A 23,283-nucleotide genomic window follows, 5' to 3' on the forward strand; every position below is an offset into this window, starting at 1 on the left:
TCACATTACTTTAATGGTGTTTGTCATTTCGTTCTCATTACAAATCCATGAATATAACTTTTTGTGTATCACAGTAAATCAAATTAATATTATTATAATTATTATTAATCATCATCATGAAAATAATGTCAGAATACAAAAAACTTTGTGAAAATGAAAATCTAAATTGTGCAAAATATAATTTCTTACATATTTCTCAGTTTTGGTGTAAAATACAGCCTGGAAATATGCTGGACGGGTGTTGTGATATTGACCTAAACCCTCTAAAGCTTTTGCAGTACATGTTGAGCAAGTGACTGTACAAGGGCTATGTGTGATTACAACACATTTACAATAAAGCCGTGCAGTTGTGCTTTGCCTCTGGACGCAATAGTCATCCAGCCTTTCCCTCATGCACAAGCAAGAGATGCTTATAGATAATGCTTCATGGCTTGGAAAGTTTCATCTCTGCACTTCTTACCTCACTTCCGCAGATGTAGTCTTTTGATGGATAGCAATCAAGTTCCTGCAAGGAAATAAGGTTATCCTTCAGATATGGAATTAAGTATAATACGATACTGTCTTGTTTGAGAGATCTGCAGTATCCCTCTGTAATGCATGTCTATCTTATCTATCATCTGACAATGAGTCTTATGTGAAGCGCTATCAAGCTCACTGATATGTCTCTTTTTTTTCTTTTTTATAGATTTCTTGGGGTTCAGAACCTCCAGAATATAGCGATCCAGTTCAATAATGTGACATGTCTGACAGAAGAGTTCCAAGTGTTTCTAGACAGAAAGTAGAAGTAAAAAAAAAATATCCAAAATGTGCATATTAATGCATGCAAATACATTGTAATCCTCTAAATGTGTGAGTGTGCTAGTTTCTGCTCTGATAGGGCTCTTCCACAGATCTGTAAAGGGTAATGAACGGACTGATGAGGCTCTTGCAGCAGCATGATTTATCTGAACTACTGGAATATCAATCAAAATATGTCATTATGTCACTCAGATCTTAAGCTTGTGTTTAAAGAGATGTGATTTTGTGCAGAGCTGAAAAAGTCAGAGGGATCTTTGTTACAGCTAGCTGGTACTTTCATGATTTGCTCAATGGTGGTTGAAAAGTTTGATAATCACAGATTTATAAAACTTATTTTGTTAATACGCTTGAAGGGTTAACCCCAAAGAGGACAACTTTGTAATTTACTCAACTTTATTTAATGTCAAACTAGTAGGCTGCATTCCAATTTTTGCACAAGTTTAAAGGAGAGTTTTCAACAAATTATAGGATGACCATAAAAATAGTATAAAGTAAAATGTCTTTATATATATATATATATATATATTTTTTTTTTGATTGGTGCTATGTATACATGACTAGACAGAAAGAAATGGCTGTGGTAAAAGAAAAAAGAAAAAAAGGGGCTGGAGTTCGATCCATCTGTTTGTGATCGGGGATACAATAATGCAGAAATACTGTTTGTACATATCAGTGTTTTACTTTTGTGTATTAATGTGTATATGTTCACTTTTTTTTTTCCATTATTACTTTCCTTTTTTTTCCCTTTTCTGTTCCTTTTTTATTGTTTTGTTCTCCTCCTGCATATTTCATAAAAAAATTCTAAACAAAAACGGCAGAAGTACGATCTGTAGGTTACATATTATTATTTTTTTATTACAAATTACATATATTTTTATGATACAGTGAGAGAAAAAAATTAGTTTGAAAAAAAAAAACACTTTTTACTGACAAAAATACTGGGATATCTTGGTGCAGGTAATACGGAAAAAGAGTACACATTGTACAACCGACATTGTAACAATACAAACCTTTACCCTTAAAAAAAAAAAACGGAAAAATCATTTGAAAAAAATGGCATCAGCTTTTCAATAAGACCCAGAAATTTACCATTTACATTTCCTGGAATTGTGGTAAACAAACCGCCAATAGTATGATACAGTCAGACATCCATACAGCTTGACCGTACATAGTCACATTCTAAGCCACCGCTTTTGGCCATCTTCTTTTAATTGCCTGAATTCTCATAAGGCCTCATACTTCTGAAGGTCTTTACAAGGAGGTGCAAATCATTCCATTCCTATTGACTCATATAATTATACATTTATTTCTGCATCACCTGCTGTAAAATTCTGTTCTCCCAAACAAGGTCATCAAAGCTTGTTTGTCAAGACGTCGCTGCAGTATTGTTTATGACAAAGAAGGGTGGGATTGATCTAGTGCACTCGCACAGACGCAGACTCGCCCTAATCCAATAAATCTGTTTTCAATTATGTTAGAATAAAGACTGAGACCTTTCAGCCAGGCCTGGAGTACATCCGCGCGGCCAGGGTGGCATTTGCAATAAAACAACTGAGGCTTAGAGGAGATGTAATCATCTCCAGAAACCTTCAAGATAGGACAGAAGTATAGCACGTGGACAATGACGATGCCTGGTTTCGGTGCTGAATTGTTTGTTAAGATATCAAGAACACCTCTCAGCATTTTATAATTAAAATCGCATTCTTGCAGCAACACCCTGCATCTGTTTGCCTCTCACAAAGCTGTTGGTTTAATCAGGTGCTCTAGTCCAGAAAACCCAAATGCCACATGACACATACAATGGCCAGGAGGCAGAGACTGTATCCCATTGGGATTTAGTGCCTCAATTTGTGTCCGTTGTGTGTCGCTCCCTTAGTCAGCCTTCTCTCCACACAATGCCATTTACCAGAGACTCAATCGATCTTAATCTCTCCTTCTCTGATTAAAAGGTAAAGCATGAAGGACTATTAGAATGAGTGATTTCAAGATGTTGTGAAAGTAAGTGCATTATATGAGCTGTTAAAGAGTGTGAGGGATTTCACCGCAAACCCCTGTGTCTTATTCATGAACAACCTGCAAACTAGTTTGAGCAAGCACAAAATGATGCGCGATCATTGTAATTAAGTCTTTTATTAAAATTTATTTTCAATACAGGCATGGCTCCTTCTATGTAAATTAGACAATTTGTTGCATATTCTTAAAAAATGTTGTGCCATTTACTTAAGATTGATCCATTTTGTTTGTGTATTCATCAAATGATGATCACATGATGGAGTTATAACCACACATATGTGCAGACACGTGGTATAGTTGAGTGCACTTTTTCATTTTAAAGAGCTGATTCGAGTGTTGTTTAAATTAATTCATTCAAATCACTGATTCCTTTGTGTCATCAATCAAAATGTTCACTGAAGTCATGTATTAAAATGTTGTATTAAAATATATATGTAGATAAATATTGCTATTGCAATATATTTTGCTGTATTTAGTATGTATTGTTAAATTGTTTCATGGTAGCTAACTTCCTTGATTTAATTTTGCGAACAGTGTGGAAAATTATATATTTAAATTTATTTTATTTTTTACATTTATTTTATTTTATTATTTTTTTAGTTTTTGGATTTATTTTGTTTAATTATTTTTATTATTTTTTATGTTATGTTATTTTAGTTTAGTTTATTTGTAATTATAGTTTGGTAAAACGTTTTGATCTATTTCAACATTGTTTTATTTTATTGCACTCAGAGATAAGGAGAAACATCTGAGCACAGTGTGTGATGTTGTTGAGATCTCTTCTAAAGCTTTAAAGGAGACAGATATGAGATATCCAGAGTCTCTAGCTAAGGAGAAACATCTGAGCACAGTGTGTGATGTTGTTGAGATCTATTCTAAAGCTTTAAAAGAGACAAATGTGAGAGATCCAGAGTCTCCAGCTAAGGAGAAATATCTAAGCACAGTGTGTGATGTTGTTAAGATCTCTTTTAAAGCTTTAAAGGAGACCATTTTGAGAGTGTTAGAGTTTTTGTCTCAGGAGACCAGTTTGAGAAGCAGGAGACTCAAGCAAAAATCTCCATTCGATCTTAAAGTAACCTCATTTCTGTCTAGGAGAAATATTTGAGATGTTAAAGAGATCTCACTTTTGATTTTTCTTTCCTATGGGTGGTGCTAAAACTACCCGTGCAAATGAACAACACTATCAATAGGTGTGATTAAATCTTAGTAAATTTACCCTATTATGTTTATATCTTCCTGTTCATGCCCATAACTACAAATGCACTATTCACTTAATACTGAGTTCAAGTGAAAGAAATACTACTGCAGTTACCAATATCTAATTATTTATCAGTTTTTGTGTATGGTACATCTCTTTATTTTGTTTTATGTGTCATTTCACCTGATCTATGAATGTAGTGATTGTGTTAAATTAGCGTTAGCTCATGCAGTGAACTTTCAGCGTCTCCTGTGTAAACATGCATAATTAGATGCAGGCTTAGGCAAAAGCCATAACTGCCATAACTGCAGCTGGCAAGGAGAGAGAGTGAAAGAGAGAGACAGACAGACAGAGCGAGAGACACGGAGGAAGGGACCGAAATCGTGTTGACAGGCGGGGATGTGGGGTGGGGTGGGGGGGGTCGGTGGGGGGTGAGAGAAACAGAGGACAGTGACTAAAAGCCAATTAATTTGCAAAAGCGGTGATGTGTGTCAGCTGCCTGTTGACATCAACCCAAATCTCTGCTCACAGCTCTGCTAATGCCCTCCTCTCTTCCCTTCGCTTCTCAACATCTCCCTCCATTTCTCTTCCATTCATTCACATCTCAGCTCTTTGCTTTAGAACTCTCACACTTGTCCTGATTGTTTACACAGAAACGCACAGGAAGACACTGATGTGTAGCCTTGCACCGCTACATACAACCCTGCTCAAACAAACCAACACACAAACACTCACAAAATCATACATCCTGCTACACAGGCCTTTGTGAGAGCAAACCATGCTTCATATCAACCTTATTTTTAACGTAAGACTGGGCATGGCCATGAATGTGTGAATTATAATGAATGATTTTGCAAAAAATAAGGTATTTTTTAATTCAGATGTAGTTATTTGGATTTATTGTTCATATTGTATATTTTTCTTTTTGTTTGTTTTGTTTAGGTTACCTTCATATTATGTTTCTGACTGAATGTGGGACACGTCATAATAACGAATGCCCAACTCAAACTCTCTCTTTTTTTTTTTTACAGCATCTCTGATTTATATCGGAAATTCTCTTATTAAAGAAGAAAATGGCAATGTCCATGACTGTATCATTGGAGAAAGCATAATTGCCATATTTGGTCGCCTCGAAAAAACAATCATAGTGGGCCCAGCGGTTGATTATTCCATAAACTTTAGGGAAATTACCTGGTGTACATTGGGAAAACAAATTTATTTATGTGAATCGGTTCAAACTGTCTGTTTCAAATTAATTCAAATTCGTAAATTATTTTATGTTGTCGGCCCATGTGACATTTTTACAAGTTGTTTTGGCCAAAAAAAAGGTAAACATTGCTGTTTATACCACAGGGCTGTTGAATGCTTGATTCTGACTGGTTGACGAACATTCTAACATGTGCTATTATGGTTACACTTTCTTTCGATAGTCCACTTTAGACATAGATATGTATACGTAGATTCCAAATTCAACCACTCCAGGCATGTCAATGCGCCCATCATCTTAGAATGGTCAATGTGTCGTCACCAGTGTTGGGCAGTAACGCATTACTCAGTTACTGTAATTTGATTACTTTTTTAGTAACAGAGTAATTTAACGCGTTATAATTTTCAAATTAGTAATTCGAGTATAGTTACAAGCCGAGGTCTCTATACGTTACTGCCGCGTTACATTGCTGACAGAATGCAGTGTTTTATAATCTACAGATTGTAAAAAGGATGTAGCATACGCACTGTCGAGTCAAGTGCCAGTGGATTAGAGACTTGCTCCCGCGAGACCCGACGCAAAAGAGTGTGGCGCGGGTCAAGATGGGTGAGTGCTGGTGCAGGTGGGTTTCGTGTGTGTGCGGGATGCGGGAGAATAAAATTATTCACGGGACACCCGCAAAATAGAAATATCTAAACAAAATATCTAAAACAAATAAATTGTTATTCATCTTTTGCACAAAAGCAACATGAACTAATATAAAATATAAACGATTAACAGGTGCAAGCGTATGCAGAGTTTCTAATTAGGCTATAACACGTGTTTGCAGCGTTGAGCAATGCAGTGCTGAAATTTGCGTGCTCACGAATCCTCTCATTATAACACACGAATTGTAGACATTATGAAAGATTCATTATGCATATATTTATTGTCAGTGTTGGGAGTAACGCATTACAAAAGTAATAGACTTTTCCAGATTCCACACCATGGTGCAGCCTCTAGCTGTAAAAACCACAGAGATTTCAATTTTAAATAAACTTTCACAGGTGAGAATGTGTTGGTTTGTGTTTTATATAAGTATTAACTCAATATTACAGGTTTTTAAACTTTTTTTGCAACTTTTTAATATTGTGTTAGCTATTGCCTCCATCTTGTTGTATTGTGTTAGTTTTGCAAAATCATCTGGTGAAGTTTATTGCAGATGTAGATATGCATACATGTGTACAGTATAACTACGGTTGCAGACGAACAGTCAACTTGCTCTTGAGTGTTCACGAACTGGCTTTGACAGTTCCAATGTGGCTTACGTATAGCGGCCTAAGAATGAGGCATCTATGTATGTACGTCTATGACATTAAAGATTCTACTAACCATAAGTAAATTTGAATCTACATGTCGACTAACTGTCATTAATTTGCAACTACATATCAACTAATTCTCATTAGAATATTAATAGACTGTTAGGTTAGGGTTAGAGTTAGTAGAATAATTGAATGTGTGCTTATAAAGTTATAGCCATCAAAATGACAATTTCTATGTTTTTCCAATGAAATTACATTTTATTATCTATTATTAATTGAATTTTATTAATTAATTTAATTTTTAGTGGCAGAAACAGTATGAATAACCAGATGAATATCTGATCATTCAAACCAATGGAGCACTGGAGACAATTTATAGTGTTGGGTGAATAGAATCATTGCCTCGGTCGTGCCCATGAGCAAGACATGCCACTTCTACATGTAGGGAACATTCCTTCCTGCCTCAGGCAAACTTTAAGTGCTACTGGACTTGCTAGACAGAGCAAAGCGCCCCCTTTGAATTTCACCTCCAAAAATCACTGTGATGTCGAACTCTGCCTGGAATTAAAACATGGTAAACAGAGCGAGACTTTGCCCATTTTCTCTCTACCTGTCAGAATGAGAAAAATGGCCCATAGCAAACTATTCATCTTTCATTTGAGTGGGACCAGAAGAAAAATCTGAGTTTCAGCAATGGGGTGAATCTGTGATGCGCATCTGACACGTTTCTGAATTGCTGGAGAATGGTGAAGTTTGACAATGTTTCCCCTCAGGCAGTCTCTAATTATAAACTTCCTGCTTGGGTAATGCACTAATTATAATTTTTTACACGAATACATCATATAGTGTAAATAGTGACATGCAGTTTTGTGGCTCCTTGGGGAAATCGTGAGGACACGTTTTTCTGTCTGGTCTATTTGTGCTGTTTTCAGAGGCACATTCAATCATTGTACATTTTCAACTTTAATATGTTAATTATGAGCCCGTCAACATCTCTGGAGAGTATTCTGCACTCAGGTGAAAAACTCTGCAAAGCAGTGTGTGTGTGTGTTTGTGTGTGTGTGTGCAATTAACTAAACAAAGGTACAAATGTCAACTAATTTATTTCTTGTTGTTAGTTTATTCTACAGCTGTTCATAGCTTGACTATTGTCAACTAGTCCAATCAAATGCAGACTGAATGCAAAGTGACAGCATACAATATTCCTAAGTGTAAATATGTTGCTATGTTTTTTCACTACAATATGTATGACTAAAATAAATGAGTAAAGTATGTTGATGTTCTGTAAATGCAGCTTTGTTAGTGGTGAGATCTAAATATTAACTAACCTCAACAACACATACACACACACACACACACACAGGCTGTCTTACAATTATATGAGCTGGCTTGCTGTCTACTGCCTCCATGAGCTTGTATCTACTAAAACACTCTTAATAGGCAACAAGTTCACTAACCACCGTTTACCAACAGCGTAAGAATAATGCTGCTAATATGAAGCCGACAGGAGATATGACTATTCAATTCAAAAGAGTTTCTTATTAGTATGTTGCTAACATCAAACCTCGGGACACAAATTTGTTTACTGTTTATTGCTTTCCGCTATGTAATGACATACATTTATAACATTTCATAAATTTTGTCTGCCAATCTTGGATGTATATTGCAATTTATTATGCAATCTTGTTTGCAAAAAGGACATATGTAATGGTACCTTGCAATTCACCCATAACAAGGTATTGTTAACTTTTGGTTAACTATCACTTGAAAGTGTGCCTACAATTCCTTAAAATGCAGTCTACGAAAGCATCACACTAGGTTTGGTGACAGAGCCATGATTTACATGAAATCCATGCAAATTACACTGTATCCATGCTTGTTTTGACTTGAGAAATCTTTCTCAGCAATCTCACAGTGGGATATCGGATGAAATGTCTCCTGAGCTAATGCCTGAAGCTCTGTAGCTTATTATCTTATGTTTTCGTTTTCCTCTCTGTTATTTATTTCACTCTCTGGAAGATATTCCTGACAAGCAATCAAACATTTTTGGGGGGAATTTCTTCATCTTCGATTGTCTTTTATTTGCTTCCTAATAATTATATTTTTATTTGCCTATTTCTAATAATGCATTTTTTATAACCATTAATACAGAAAGTCTGTTGAGGGATAGTAAAGTTGTTCTTTCCCAAAAATCCTCTTTCACAGAAACGGCACTTTTTCAACATTTGTCAAACATGAATAATCTGTCTGTCTGTCTGTTTCTGTCTGTCCTCTTTCTTCTCAGCTCTCAAATACATATGTCCCCAAATAGACAGATCAACAAAATAATATTAACACTATTTCCCAAAAACTGACCTTTCTTGTCAATTTAGCCGGAAACCGCTTCAGTGTAATCTATTGGTATTTTCCTTGAGCATAACGCAGACAAACAATCATGTACCTAACTGCATAGAAACAAGATGATTTCGGCACAGGTATGAACCATGATTTGCTACATGCTATTGCTAGAGAGCATTTGATTGGACAATTTTTTATTTTAATTTTTTTTCACAATTTTGCCCATCTTCCATGTGGAGAAAGACTGTAAAATTGAAATGTGTATATCTTCTAAAGACTAGTCACTGCTTAGGAGAACACTAGCATATATATTGTCTCAAAGCTAAAAGTATGGTCACATTAGCGAATTTTGCAAGAAAAAATGCACCATTGTCTATTGTCAATAGAGTAGTTATATATTAAGCACAGCTCACACAGAAGTCTCTTTCAAACCAAGCAACTTTCTGTTGGTCAACATGGCAAATCCACGTGACCAACTTGAATCTGTTGCAAAATCTGTATGGAGAAATCTTTCACCCTCCCATAAAATTCACAGTTACTTGGATTCCTATTAAAATGACTGGATTTCTCCCAGTAAATTCTTAACACACTAAAAGCCACAATATAATTTAAATTTAGTCTATGTAATCCTAGGAGTATTCAATGCTAAGGAATGAACATGTTAAACTACATCTAAAATCTGTAAATCTAGATGACCAATGAATGAATGAATACATTTAATTAGATTATCTTTTTAAAATAAGCCATAAAGCTCAGTTTAAATGACTGAACTGACACATTATCACTATGCAATACCAAAAAAGGAGTCCTGTAGCAGCACATGATAACAAGTCAGGCTGGAAGCCTTATTTAGCCTCAGCCTACATGTTTACTTTCTGCTAACAAGCATGACATTAGTTACAAAACAATCAGACATTTATTATTCTGGAGGTGGGTAGAGCTTCCACACATGGAATTAATTTTCTAATGGAAAGTAAATACAAAACAAGGCAGGTTTCAAACATTGTCACCTTAGCTGCAGCATTCAGGTTTAAAAAGTAGTATAGAAACCTATTTCTAAACAGACGCATGCTCATATAAGTACCGCAGCCTCAATGGCTTATCAAAAAGCTGAGTATAAATTCTGAATTAAATGTAAATGCTGAAAGCTAAGTGGAGAGTGAAGCTAGAAGGGACAGACTTTGCAGACGAAAAGCTTTCATAACAAAAGAAAAAAGACTTACGGAGACAGTTGTTTTCTCTGAAGTCCTGCAGAAATTTCTCACACTCTTCCTCCTGATTCCCGCTGCCTCTACAGGTACACCAGGGGGAGATGGTGAAGTTTGAGTGACCTGAGTCCATGTAGTTAGAAGTCATATCTGTACCTATAGGGAAAACACATAAAATGAAATATGTCCTTCTAGGTTACTGAATAATGTGTATCACAGTGAACTATTAAATGAACTCGAGCATGAGCATTACTTTTCATAGGTAAAATTTATATTCTATTTGTCTTCTTGTCATTTATCTTCTTGATCAATGAATGAGTCAAAAACCAAATATGTGACCCTGGACCACAAAACCAGTCTTAAGTCGCTGGGGTATATTTGTAGCAATAGCCAAAAAAACACTGTATGGGTCAAAATTATCCATTTTTCTTTTATGCCAAAAATCATTAGGATATTAAGTAAAGATCATGTTCCATGAAGATATTTTGTAGATTTAGTCCAGGGTCACATATTTGTTAATTATATTTGATGTGCTCTTAATGTTTACTAATGATGGTGCAAAGAGGGTTGATTTAATATTAATAGTACTTTTCTCCTGTTCTGTTGAGATTGATTTTTTTTTTCTTTTGAAAGAAGTCTCTTATGCTCACCAAGGCTGCATTTGTTTGATCAAAATTACTGAAATATTGTGAGTCATTTTTACAATTTGAAATAACTGTTTTCCATTTTAATATATTTTAAAATGTAATTTATTTCTGTGATGTAAAGCTGAATCTTCAGCATCATTACTCCAGTCTTCAATGTCACATGATCCTTCAGAAATCATTATAATAGCCTATGCTGATTTGCTGCTGAAGAAACATTTCTTTAGCAATGAACTATTATCAATGTTAAATATAGTTGTGCTTCTTGATTTTTTGGAAAGTATTATATATTTCTTTCAAATTTCTTTGATCAATAGAAAGTTCAAAAGTACAGAATTTATTTACATGCAAAAGTCACTTTTGATCAATTTAATGTATACTTGCTGAATAAAAGCATTCATTCCTTTAAAATTTTTTATTTTTTTTTTAAATCTTATAGACCCCTAACTTTTGAATGATAGTGTATAGTGTAAAAATAATAATAATGTCAAATTTAGCACTTTTTAATTAATTGTATTATGTGCTTATAAGTATCTTCATATTTCCACACATTGATGAATCATTCATCATAATCATTTAGCTTTATTATTATCTGGTCATGCTCTTTTCAGAAAAGCAATTGTTATCCAGTAACACTGATTTAAACTGAGTAAACATATTCTAAGAAAAAATAGCTTATGAAAATTCACTGCATTTATATATGTTGTATATCAATATCCCAAATAGAATTATATATAAAAAATGGCTCACCAATGAGTCTGGTGTAAGATGTAAGGCAGGCCTGATAGTCATCGTTGAGGCAGCTGCTGATGGAGTGAGGGGTCATCTGACAGTTTGTGTGGAAATCAGCCAGTCGTGACCTTGGCACAAAAACACAACAGCAACATGAAACTACTTTCCATGAAAAACAAAGTGCGGTCAGTCTATAGTTTTGCCTAGGGGTGAAACATTGGGGAAAGTTTGTGTGTATGTGTTTATGCCTGAAGAGGCCATCTGCAATCCACAAAGGACAGAGTTTGAGTCTGTGCATGTTCAGAGGCATCTTCAGCTTCACACATCACTGCTTTTTCTTCAAGATAAGGGGAAATCATGACCATTTCTCTTTCTTTTGCTGTCTTTCATTCTTTCCCTCTTTTTTCCTCTGTTCATTATTAGTCATCGTTGCTGACCGTGACCGCAGCATGTCTGTGGTTCAGAGGCATCCTGAGGGTCAGGCAGAAGACAGGACATCCTCTCTGCAGCATAAGAGAGAACAAGAACTTCCACAAATACTTCAACTGTCTTCTTATAGCTTAGCCTTCCAATCTCTGTCTGTATAAGGCAATAAATACACCACTGGCAATTTGTTGTTGCAGAGAATTTTAAACATGGTCAGACAAGTTTACAGATGCCATTGACATGCAGTATTTCTGTCCGCCTCCTGCAAGAGATCTGGGAACACTGCTGTGTGGCCCAACAATTGAACAGACACAGCGGACGTTTCTCAGCACCCACATACATCACCAGTCCAACCACACACCCAACACATAGTCATCTGTCCTTTACATTTATGGTCATTTCTTTGCTGTTTGGTAGCTTATCGGAACGGTTTATAACAGAACTGTGCATGATCTCATTAGTAGTCATACTGTAGGCATTGTTGGTTCCAGCACGCATACATTTTCATATGTTGCATAGAGACTAACTCATACATTATAACATATAGACAGCTTCTAAAACATTAGCATTTTGTGTATGGGTGACTTTAGAGATGTCCAAATGTTTATGAATCATTTTATGTTCATAGAATATTGAATTCATGGAATTAAAAGGTTGATTTTATTGTATTTCATCAATAAGATTAATGAGCTCAGAAATTATCTGTATAATAGTATATTGTAACTATGTACACTATTTAAAAAAAAGTTTGTGGTCTGTAAGATACGTTTATATATATATACAGTGGGTACGGAAAGTATTCAGACCCCCTTAAATTTTTCACTCTTTGTTATATTGCAGCCATTTGCTAAAATCATTTAAGTTAATTTTTTTTCCTCATTAATGTACACACAGCACCCCATATTGACAGAAAAACACAGAATTGTTGACATCTTTGCAGATTTATTAAAAAAGAAAAACTGAAAAATGCTCAGTATTTAGTAGAAGCACCCTCTTGATCTAATACAGCCATGAGTCTTTTTGGGAAAGATCCAACAAGTTTTTCACACCTGGATTTTTATTTTATTCTTGTATGTTCACAGAGGCTGCATTTTGAAATTAAAATAAGTATTTTAATTTATTTTAAAATGCATTTTATTTCTGTGATGGCAGAAACAAGCAATTCCTCCAGTCACATGATCCTTTAGAAATCATTCTCATATGCTTATTGGTGCTCAAGCTCAATTTCTTCTTATTATCAGTGTTGAAAACAGTTGTGCTGTTTAATATTTTTTTGTGGAAACCATGATTTGTTTGTTCAGGATTGTTTGAATGGAAAGTTTAAAGAAAAGCATTTATTAGAAATCTTTTGTGACATTACTAATGTCTTTTCTGTCACTTTTGAACAATTTGATTTGTCCTTGCTGAACAAAAGTATTATTATTATTATAATTCCCCAAAGAAGTAGTTAGGTTTAAGATTGGCGTAGGATTGGGGTTAGGGGCTAAAAAAAGTATACTAAACTAAAATGTATACTCTATACTGAAATGTAACTATCCTATTCTGCAGCTGTGTAAATGTAGCCGATGTGATTCTCAGATTACTCACTTTGTCCAAACAAACAGTGTGTATGTTCTTTATTATTTATTAAAATTATGGTTTTAAAAAGTTACTGAAGAAATCATTTCATAATTCCTACGAATCTGCTAAAATTAAAGTTTTTCTCAATGACAGATATCCAAAGAAGCCTTTTTACTCCTCATACACTCTATATTTTTCTGTAGTCCGGAACAACAAAATCACATCCAATCATGAACATATTTTATGTTAAATATACAGACACGTGGAGCGTGATTTTTACCGCTAAGGATTTACAGGAGACCGAACTAGCGAATTATAAAATCGCATCATGCAGTGCTTCTTATAGTCCGACTAGTTGAAACAAAATGTTTCACATTGAAAAAAAGTTCAAATTGACAGTTGCATCAATGAATTATCAGCCTTGCAATTGCATCATTCATATTAAGGTAGCTCCACAGAAGAATGGGCTCTGAAACAACCCTACTATTAAAATCTGATTACAAAAGTTGGGTTGCATCACACTATTATTATTGCATTTTTCAGACATTATCTCCAGTCTTAGAAACTTCTCCTTCAAAAACCACTTGGCGAACACTGTTGTTCCAGTGCCCTTTGTTGCACTCAAAGTTTGAGTCAGACAGAAAGTACAGTTAGAAGCAGGTCTCTGTGGAATGTAGTACTACTAAACACAGATACAGTCCCAGCGGCATTCGGTGTGTATTTAACTCATACACACTCCCTCCTTTGTAAATACACCTTTTAATTAGCATACAGCTAAAGACTCCGCTGTGATTTACATGTCTAATTACATCTGTTCACGCTGCTGGAATCAAATGGAGAAGTGCAAAAAATATTGATGTACCAGTTGGGTTCCCAACATGATATAAATACTTGAAAGAATGGGGGCTGGAAGTCATAAAACTTCACAAAACTTTCCAAGCTCCCTGTTCTAACTTTTTCAAACTATTGCACAATATGACGAGATGTTTTATATCCTGTAATACATTTACAATGTTTTTGTTTTTCAAAGCAGAACCAACAATGTCCAATGAAATATATACTTGACAAATTTTTGGCAAAAGCAAAGTTTATTCCAATGTATTTTACTAATAAATAATGCAAAAGCCCATATCCTACATAAATTATTGCAAGGGTTTCCATGAAAAATCAAGGCTTACTCTTTGCCCTGAGAAAATACAAAACAGAAACAGTGCTACAGTCTGTTGTGAATGAGCCTGTAAGTTGAAACACATTGCTCAGCAGTGGTGTGTGGTAAACCTCCGAAGAGGCAAAGTTCTCTCTCAGAGTTTGTTTTATCTTCAGTCCAATGTAAATTAATTTACCAGTTACATTTGATATTTTACAAAGTTCCCAGGTACATGACATATGGAACACTATTTCCCTTACACTACACTCTCAGAAAAAAGGTACAAAGCTGTCACTGTGGTGGTACCCTAAGTTCCCCTTCATGGGAACTTCGAACTGCGTCCTCTAGGGGTCGCTATGGGGAACGCCTCGTCGTGACCCGTGTCTGAAGCATACATTGAAAAAACACCAAAAAACTAAAAGGTACATCTTTGTACCTTATTTAACGCTAAATGCTACAAAGGTATTAGTACCTAAATAATTGTATATTAGTAAGTTTTGAAAGGGTACCACCACAGTGACAGCTTTATAATATTTGTATTTGTTTATTTTAGTTATTTTTCAGAGAGCAGGGACTTCAACAAGCAATTAATATTAGAATATTATTATATATTTATATTAAAATTATATTTTTTTAAATAAATCACATTAAAGTTTTTAAAATTACATTAATGCAGTAGAATACAATATTAAAAAAAATATTACTACTAGCTGTTACTTTTTATTATTATTATTATTATTATTATTATTATTATCATTATGCAGAGTGGTTGCTAAAAACCAGATGACTCGCAGCTCATTTTGTGTTTCAAGTGATTCTAAGTTTATTTTGATTTGGACATTACTTAAAATTATAAAAGTGTGAATGTGAGAGTTAATTTCTTTGTAATTAATCCATCCATTTTAGCCAATCATGTGGTTTCAACAATTACACTCAAAAAATCTATAAAAATAGGGCACAATGTACTGTATTAATATGTAGGAATTTTCTGTATTATTTATTATTTATTTATTATTATTATTATTATTTTACAGGTGTTCTGTTTACTTCTGTTGTGTTTTAAATTAATGGAAATGTCTGTAAAAAAATTAATGGATAATGTCCTGGCAGACAATTATTATTATTATTATTATTTTATGTATGTATGTATAATTTTTTTTTCCAGTGTAGCCAATCACAGCAATGTGGACACACTATATCCTCTCATGTGACTTTTTGCCTATATTTGTCAGTGAGAAAAAAATGAGCTCAAGGGAGGCAAAAAGAGTAGTCCGCAGTTGCAGTCTCCCTCTGAAAGTAGGGAGAAAGTTTTATTAGAGAAATGAGTGGTTTATACATTATTTTGTAATATAATATTTGTTTTATTTTTTGTATTGTCGATTATTTTCCCTCTGTATCCCTCTGGGAAAAAGCATTCCTGTTCTTCAGCTGCATCTTTCGAGATGCTCATAGACATAGTGACAAGTGATGGACACTGTTTCCCCCCATGTAATCAGGAATTGAAATTGCTGCCTGTTTTAGACTCAATCAATAGTAATATCTCTTATTCCCTCACCTACAGCTGCGACATTATCAGATGACGAAAGACTCTGAAACTGGACCTCCTTTAGTTTCTACTGCATTAACCAGCTAATGAAGCAAATAAAGCTTGTATTATTTGTTCTACGTCTTATTTGTTCTCTCTCTCTTACAGTATTAGTTGTAATCTCCGAGCACATTGCGCTTTTCCTTTTTGTTTCAGTGTAATGAGATTTTTTTTCTTTCTAATTTTAGACAGACTTTACTCCATCTAGTCAAATGATGTACTCATCCTGCTAATGTGTTTAAGCCAAAAGAGGAGTGTTTTTATGTCATGGGGGAGCTGTTATGGTAACTGAAATGTATCTTATCAGCAGAGAAGATGCAAGAACCTACCAAACAGTTGTTTTTCATGGCAAAAGCAGACAAGATAGACCAAGATAGAAAGGTTGTAGCGGCAGGTTTTGCCTTTCAGGTGAGGACAATATAACTGCTATAATTTACTGTTCACTTGAAGTTTAGAAAAGGCTGTCTAGGATTGTTTGGGCAGAAAGTGCTCTGGCATCAAGATAAAGCACATTTCAGTTCTCGCTAGGACTCCTCTATTATACCTGAGCGGACCACTCACTGCTCAAATTACAGCCTGTCTGCCTTCGAAGGGTTAGAAAGGTCCTTTTAGATTCTCTATTCTCTGAGAAAACCCCAAAATGAGCACTGCTAACAGTTCTTTCATTAAAAAAAAAAGATGCTTAAAATACTGTAATTTGGTCAGTTTTTGTGGTAATGAATCTCGATCCAGTGCTCTTCAGGCAAATGGTTAATTAATATTTTTTAAACGGTGCTTCTTGTTGCTATGGACGGCACTGAAACAGAGGCAGCGTTAGCGTTTATTTTAGGATTCAAAGTGTACAGGAATTAAATGGAGCGGTAGTTTGTAATTAATTATTTCTAGTTCAAGTATTTTTGAATCATCAAAAATTTGTTGGACAGCATATATAACATGAATAAGGCTGTGAGGGACAAATGTAAATTCGCACAATGTCCAGTATTTTGGACCCCATTGACTTTCACTGTATACACAAAACAGTTGAAACATACTGTACCTTCAAATATTTTCTTCTTTTTTTTCCCCAAAATAAAGAAAGAATCGACACCAAGGTATGCAACATTATAACCTATTGAACAGACTGTACATACTGCATGTGCAGTACTTGTTTATGTGACAGTGAGAATAAATTACTTAATCTGATGGCACAGAAGCCAGGTTTTTTTCAAACATTTTGAAGTTTGGTGAATAAAGATTAAAATCTGCTTTCATTGCACATGGAGTACCTGAAGCTATGCCTCTCAATTGGCAAATGATGGAGTCACCCTGTACTTGAGAATGAAAGAGCTCTCCTGATGCTAGTTTGAAGGACAAAGAGCTGAGCCACTTTGAGACTAATGATTGACACTGACAAACAAAAGGGCCCTGCATCTTACGCCAAGAAAGCAATTGAAATGTTCCAATCTTTATTGAATTTCAGACTTATCGATGTTGAGGGCCATTACTGGGTCTTATTACATTAGATTCATCTTCCAACAGCAAAGGGGGCATGTTCAGATTTATTGATTCACCTCAGAGAGAATCATTTCTCCTCATATTGTATATAGTAAACTTGAAATATTTAACTTAAAAGGAGACAGTGCTGCTTTTGCAGTCTAGATGATTGTGGGCTTAAGAAACTGTAGAGCAGACAGCATGTTTAATTTAACACAAATTAAAACGAGGCTATGGAGGATAGAAGTACAATACCCTGGGGTCGATTGTTATTTTCTCCTTCACTAAAGAAGATATTTTGAGGGATGTTTTAATTGTTTCTGTCCATAGCATGATTACAAGTGAAATAGTTTGAAAATAGTTCAACACGACAACATTATTAACTATTGTACGTCTCTGAGCAACACAGAGTTTCTGAACGAATCAGTTGAGTGAATAATTCAGCGGCTCACTCATAAAGACAGTGGCTGCATCCAAAATAGCATACTCTCTGAGTAGGTACTTCTTTTGAATAAGTAATTACTTTGCGTCTGGTAAAAAAGAACTTACATTCCCAAATCCTCTCCAGTGGCCTCATGGGATAGCAAAATGTCCATTGGATGCGCATTTCAGAATCGTATTATATTTTATTTTATATTATTATATTATTAAAAAGGCAACACAATTCTGCAACAAAACCCCTTTAAAAATCTGCTTTTTTTGCTCTACCAAAGATACCCCTGCCACTAACACATAGCTTCACTTAATCCTTTCTCTTTCCATATGTAGTCCTGACGCTTACAAATATCTTACTCATCCTAGTCAGGGTCATGATTAAGCAGATAAGTGGGTCAAGGTACCTGTGTTAAAATCGATCTGTTCTTTGCTTTCTCCCTGTGAGAGCCTATCCAAATCTCTCAGACAAATCATATGCGGTGGAGGAAAAACAAAAGTGGAGACTTCAAACATTTTGATATGTCGCATTGATCCAGTTTCAAATCTGTGCATGAAAGAGCTTCTGAGCTGAACAAGCCAAATGATTTGATGCCTCGTGAAGTGCCTCCTGCATCTTTTGTGTCTTTTATGGTTCTTCTTACTCATCTGTTGTGATATTTTAACACAGCTGTAATGCCCAAACAGAGTTTTTACAGTAGTTAAATAATTCAGGTAGTCCCCTCTTAAGTAATGAATAATTATTATTAAATGGTCCATAGTTCTGGACATGCATGTTCTGGTCAATCACTGTTGATCTCCATGATGGCAAAGACATTTTTCATTGTTTGTCTATTCTTACTCCATTATCTGTATATACCAAATCACTTGCTTCTATCATTACATGTGCTCTGTTCCAAAACATAGTGAGCTGCCTGCAGAGGCATTTCATAATTGGAAGGCTGTTCAACTCATCTAGCCTACAGTAGATGCCTGGTTTTGGAATTTTAGAATTTAACATTTTAGGGAATCATCACAAACATCTTTTGTAGAAGAATACATTGTGTCTACAGGCCTGTTCACACCAAGGAAAATACCTAACTATAAGGTTTTAACAATTGTTCTAATTCTGTGAAGAATAGCTACAGATGAACAAAATCACTGGAATCACTTTTAGATTTTTTTTTTCCAAATGATGAACAATAAAAACATTCAGTCAATCAGAATCCATCTGACTTTAAAGCACTTGAGGATTTAAAGCAGCAGACATAACTTCACTGCATGCTTCAACTACTTTAACTTTATTTATATAACAACAACAGTTGACCAATGAACTGTACAATATGTCCAAAGATAGTCAATAAATAAAACCATATACAAAAATTTCAGCCATAAGACCAACAACTACACAATAAATCAGCTATGATTAAAAGTCAGATAAAATAGATATTAATAGATATGATTCTTTATAACATGCTTGCAATAAGCAGAATATCTATCATCTGTTGGTGTGGATGCTAATATAGTTATCATTATGGTTATCTTTATAGTTACCGTTCTTAGTGTGAATAGGCCTCAATTTGAGAGCAATGTTGAATTATAAATGAACATATATCACTCAAAACTGAACAGTATGAAAATACTTTTATTTAAAAAAATGGATATTTGTGTTTATTATATATTTTTAAGCTTATTAGAATATAATGCTGTTAGCTTAGCATCATGCTAACTAGGGATGCACCGAAATAAAACATTAGAAAATATTACAGATCCTAATTTGAACACTATGTGTGAATGTTATAATAAATGTATTAACAGAGCTGTTGTAATTATTATCATTATATTTGTCTTACTTTTTATTTTATTTTACAGAACAACAGTAAAATTACAATACTAACATTTATGAGTGTTGGAGTTCTTGCTTTTTGTCAACTTTTATTTTGGCAGAAACGCAGGAAGACCTCAGTGCTTCTTTTTGTTGACAACAACAGATTTATAAATGAGTCTCATTACGAATACGTCGCACGTATCGCATTGTCACATGCCTTGTAGAAATTAATAAAAATGTGCCTGAGCAACTGATGAGTAACACTGTTTCAGCGCAGATTTTCGCTTTGGACTTTGAACCCATGGTTAACAAGCAGATCCGCAGCGAGTTCGTGCAGCGCTGTCAGAATACATGCAATGCGTGCGTGTATTAGAAAACATAATGTTCTGCAGTTTATTTACTAATTGTTTAAGGCCATTTCGCAATTTCAATCATCATACAGTAACCAGCAGCAATCACCCCTTCCTCTTGTCATTGAAGACATGCGATGCAGCACTAAACAGTCTCTCGCTGTCTGTGCTTGTAATGATTTTTCTGTCTTTCTCGAACAGTTTTAAATGCTTCCACACTGCTGACATGTGTGCGGCATTATAAAGAGTGCGCGCCTCTCACTCTTCGCTGGTTGCTATTTGATCGCGTCATATCATTGTTCGGTACAATTTATTCGTTTTTTTTTTCACTTATTCGGCCGAATAATTTCGGTTGCCGAACATTCGGTGCATCCCTAATGCTAAAGTCAACCTCAACTGAAATTGTGAGTTGAGTTACATATGTAGAGCGAATTGTTCACTTATTAGGTTCCCCGATGGAAGATCAATGCTGCCTTAGGCAATAGGGTAGAGAGGCAGGTTATGGAACAGTTATATGGTGTCTCTTTTCACACTTATAACAATGCTAACCAATGTCAGTCCCTTTGTCTCATATGAACATTTAATTTATCTTATTTCTCATCACTTAAGCAATTTCAGATAAGATATGCCAAAAAAAACAAAAAAAAAACAAAAACAAAAAAAAAACACCTCAAACTCAACAAGGAAGCTTCTCTTTCTCCCAATGCCTTACCTTCTCTCTGTCTCTCCATCTAGTTAAAGTTACACAGTAGCACCCTCCAGGTGTGTAGAATCCCTGCATTATCACAGGTGACCTGGTTTTGTGGAGCACATTATGAAAACAGCTGAATCATGTTGCTTACACAACAGAAATACAACCAGGCCCTTCATGACACCATTTTAATTCAGCTCCTTGTCCAGGCTTTTGTTATTCTGTGAGTGGTTTAATGCAACTCACTTCTCGCCAACAAAACTGCATTTACTGATCCATCAAGTGCATCCAAAACCCTTGACTTTGTTTGACTTAATAACCTCCAGTTATTTTCACATTACATCTTTACTCAAGTTTCTGCGCTGGCAGCTGCTGCCAGAATCATATTCAAGACATCGTTTTCAGCCAGTGCAGTCACTGGCTTGGCGCCCTTCTACCTGCAATCCATTACCTAACTGTACACCGCACTCAGACTGATGTGACTGGCTACATCCAATTTGGTCATCTAGATTTCCTATCACTCCACATAAAAGCCATGTCACTTGGCCAGGTCAAGAAATCTTTCCATACTTCAGCAGAATGCACTGTGATGTGCTTAGTACCCATATAAATCAGTAGAAGAAGCCAGAGAAATGTTGATTATATTGTTTTATATGTTCATCTTTTTGTTGTTCTACATAAACATGCATTAGACGGACATCTTTGACCACTGCATTGCATCTTATTGCTTTTAGTCTCCCCTTGTGAAAAATAAGTGCACTTAAAGGGATATTTTACCCCAAAATGAAAATTCTGTCATCATTTACTCACCCTCAAACTATTCCAAACCTGGCTGAATTTATTTCTTCTGTGGAACATAAAATATATTTTGGCACAAGCATAAAGTTTCTGTTAAACAAGCTAAAATGTCTAAACTGTGCTGTGTCCCACATTTTTAAACACAAGAACTCTTTGAAGATTCTCTGTGAACAGCCCCTTTTGTAGACAATAGGCATCAAGGCACCTCTCTACATTTTAAGAGCACAGCTCATTTGCGCAGTTTCTTCTCAGTCATTGTGGCATTTTAGAGTGTCAAGGTTCAACACAGAAATCTGACTTTGAAAATGTGTTGATACCTCTGTTATTCACTTACCTCTTGCTGCAACAAGCATAGTTAAGCCTTTCTCTCACATCTGACATTGCTGTGCAAAGATAAATCCAAACCTGGCTGAATTTATTTCTTCTGTGGAACATAAAATATATTTTGAAGAATGTTAATGTAATGTAACCAAACAGTTCATGGTCCCCACTGACTCCGATAGTATATTTATTTATTTTTTCTATACATATGATCTATATATATTAAGTCAATGGCTACCATCAACTGTTTACAAAAATTCTTGAAAGTATCTTCTTTTGTGTTCAGTAGAATAAATAATTTCATACATGTTTGGAACAACTTTGGTGAGTAAATGACATCATTTTCATTTTTGGGTGAACTATCCCTTTAATTGTATTGAATGTGCACTTGTAGTGTATTTTTAACATTATATAATTACAGTTGTAGTGTATTTGTAAATATAATCTAACTGTACTTGCACATAATATAATATTAATTAAATAAAAGGCCACTTAAGTGTACTTAAAGGGAGTACTCTTTATATTTCTTAATACACTTATTAAATAGTGTACTTTGCCACATTAAAAGTTTTACTCTCCTGAAATACATTTGAAATCATTTTTTTAAATAATATTCTGTTGTGATTTAAAGAAGAGTACTATAAGTATATATTTTTACAGTATATATATATATATATATATATATATAATTTTGTATTATTAACAGTACTGTTTTGTAAAGTACACTAAGATTTTTCACAACAGTTGCACAAGCATAAAGTTTCTGTTAAACAAGCTAAAATGTCTAAACTGTGCTGTGTCCCACATTTTTAAACACAAGAACTCTTTGAAGATTCTCTGTGAACAGCCCCTTTTGTAGACAATAGGCATCAAGGCACCTCTCTACATTTTAAGAGCACAGCTCATTTGCGCAGTTTCTTCTCAGTCATTGTGGCATTTTAGAGTGTCAAGGTTCAACACAGAAATCTGACTTTGAAAATGTGTTGATACCTCTGTTATTCACTTACCTCTTGCTGCAACAAGCATAGTTAAGCCTTTCTCTCACATCTGACATTGCTGTGCAAAGATAAATAAACTCAGCAGTGGGAAAGACTGCTCATTTGGCATGTTACCCATATTTGGAAAACACACCACATCCTGCTGCACGAAAGCCTGTCAGATCCATATACTTCTCCAGCAGAACCCTGACCCGGCTCCTATTGTGGAGAGATCGATAGCTAACCCTATAAGTCTATGCTTTATTTGCCTGGGCTGT

At 34.9% G+C, this 23,283-nt stretch overlaps 1 protein-coding gene across 1 annotated transcript in view; it reads right to left on the reverse strand.

Moving 5' to 3' along the window:
* Positions 1–4,635: 4,635 nt before the first annotated feature.
* Positions 4,636–23,283, reverse strand: part of LOC107753150 (GDNF family receptor alpha-2-like) — a 67,854-nt gene continuing 49,206 nt past the window's right edge. The window contains exons 5-7 of the mRNA XM_016569272.1: positions 11,457–11,566; positions 10,078–10,218; positions 4,636–4,712 (exon numbers count right to left, since the gene is read on the reverse strand). Coding sequence (XP_016424758.1) covers positions 4,636–4,712; positions 10,078–10,218; positions 11,457–11,566 — 328 coding nt within the window. The remainder of the gene's footprint in view (positions 4,713–10,077; positions 10,219–11,456; positions 11,567–23,283) is intronic.

The sequence above is a fragment of the Sinocyclocheilus rhinocerous genome, unplaced genomic scaffold (genome assembly GCF_001515625.1).
Source record: "Sinocyclocheilus rhinocerous isolate Xijiao unplaced genomic scaffold, SAMN03320098_v1.1 scaffold20, whole genome shotgun sequence".
NCBI lineage: Eukaryota > Metazoa > Chordata > Actinopteri > Cypriniformes > Cyprinidae > Sinocyclocheilus > Sinocyclocheilus rhinocerous.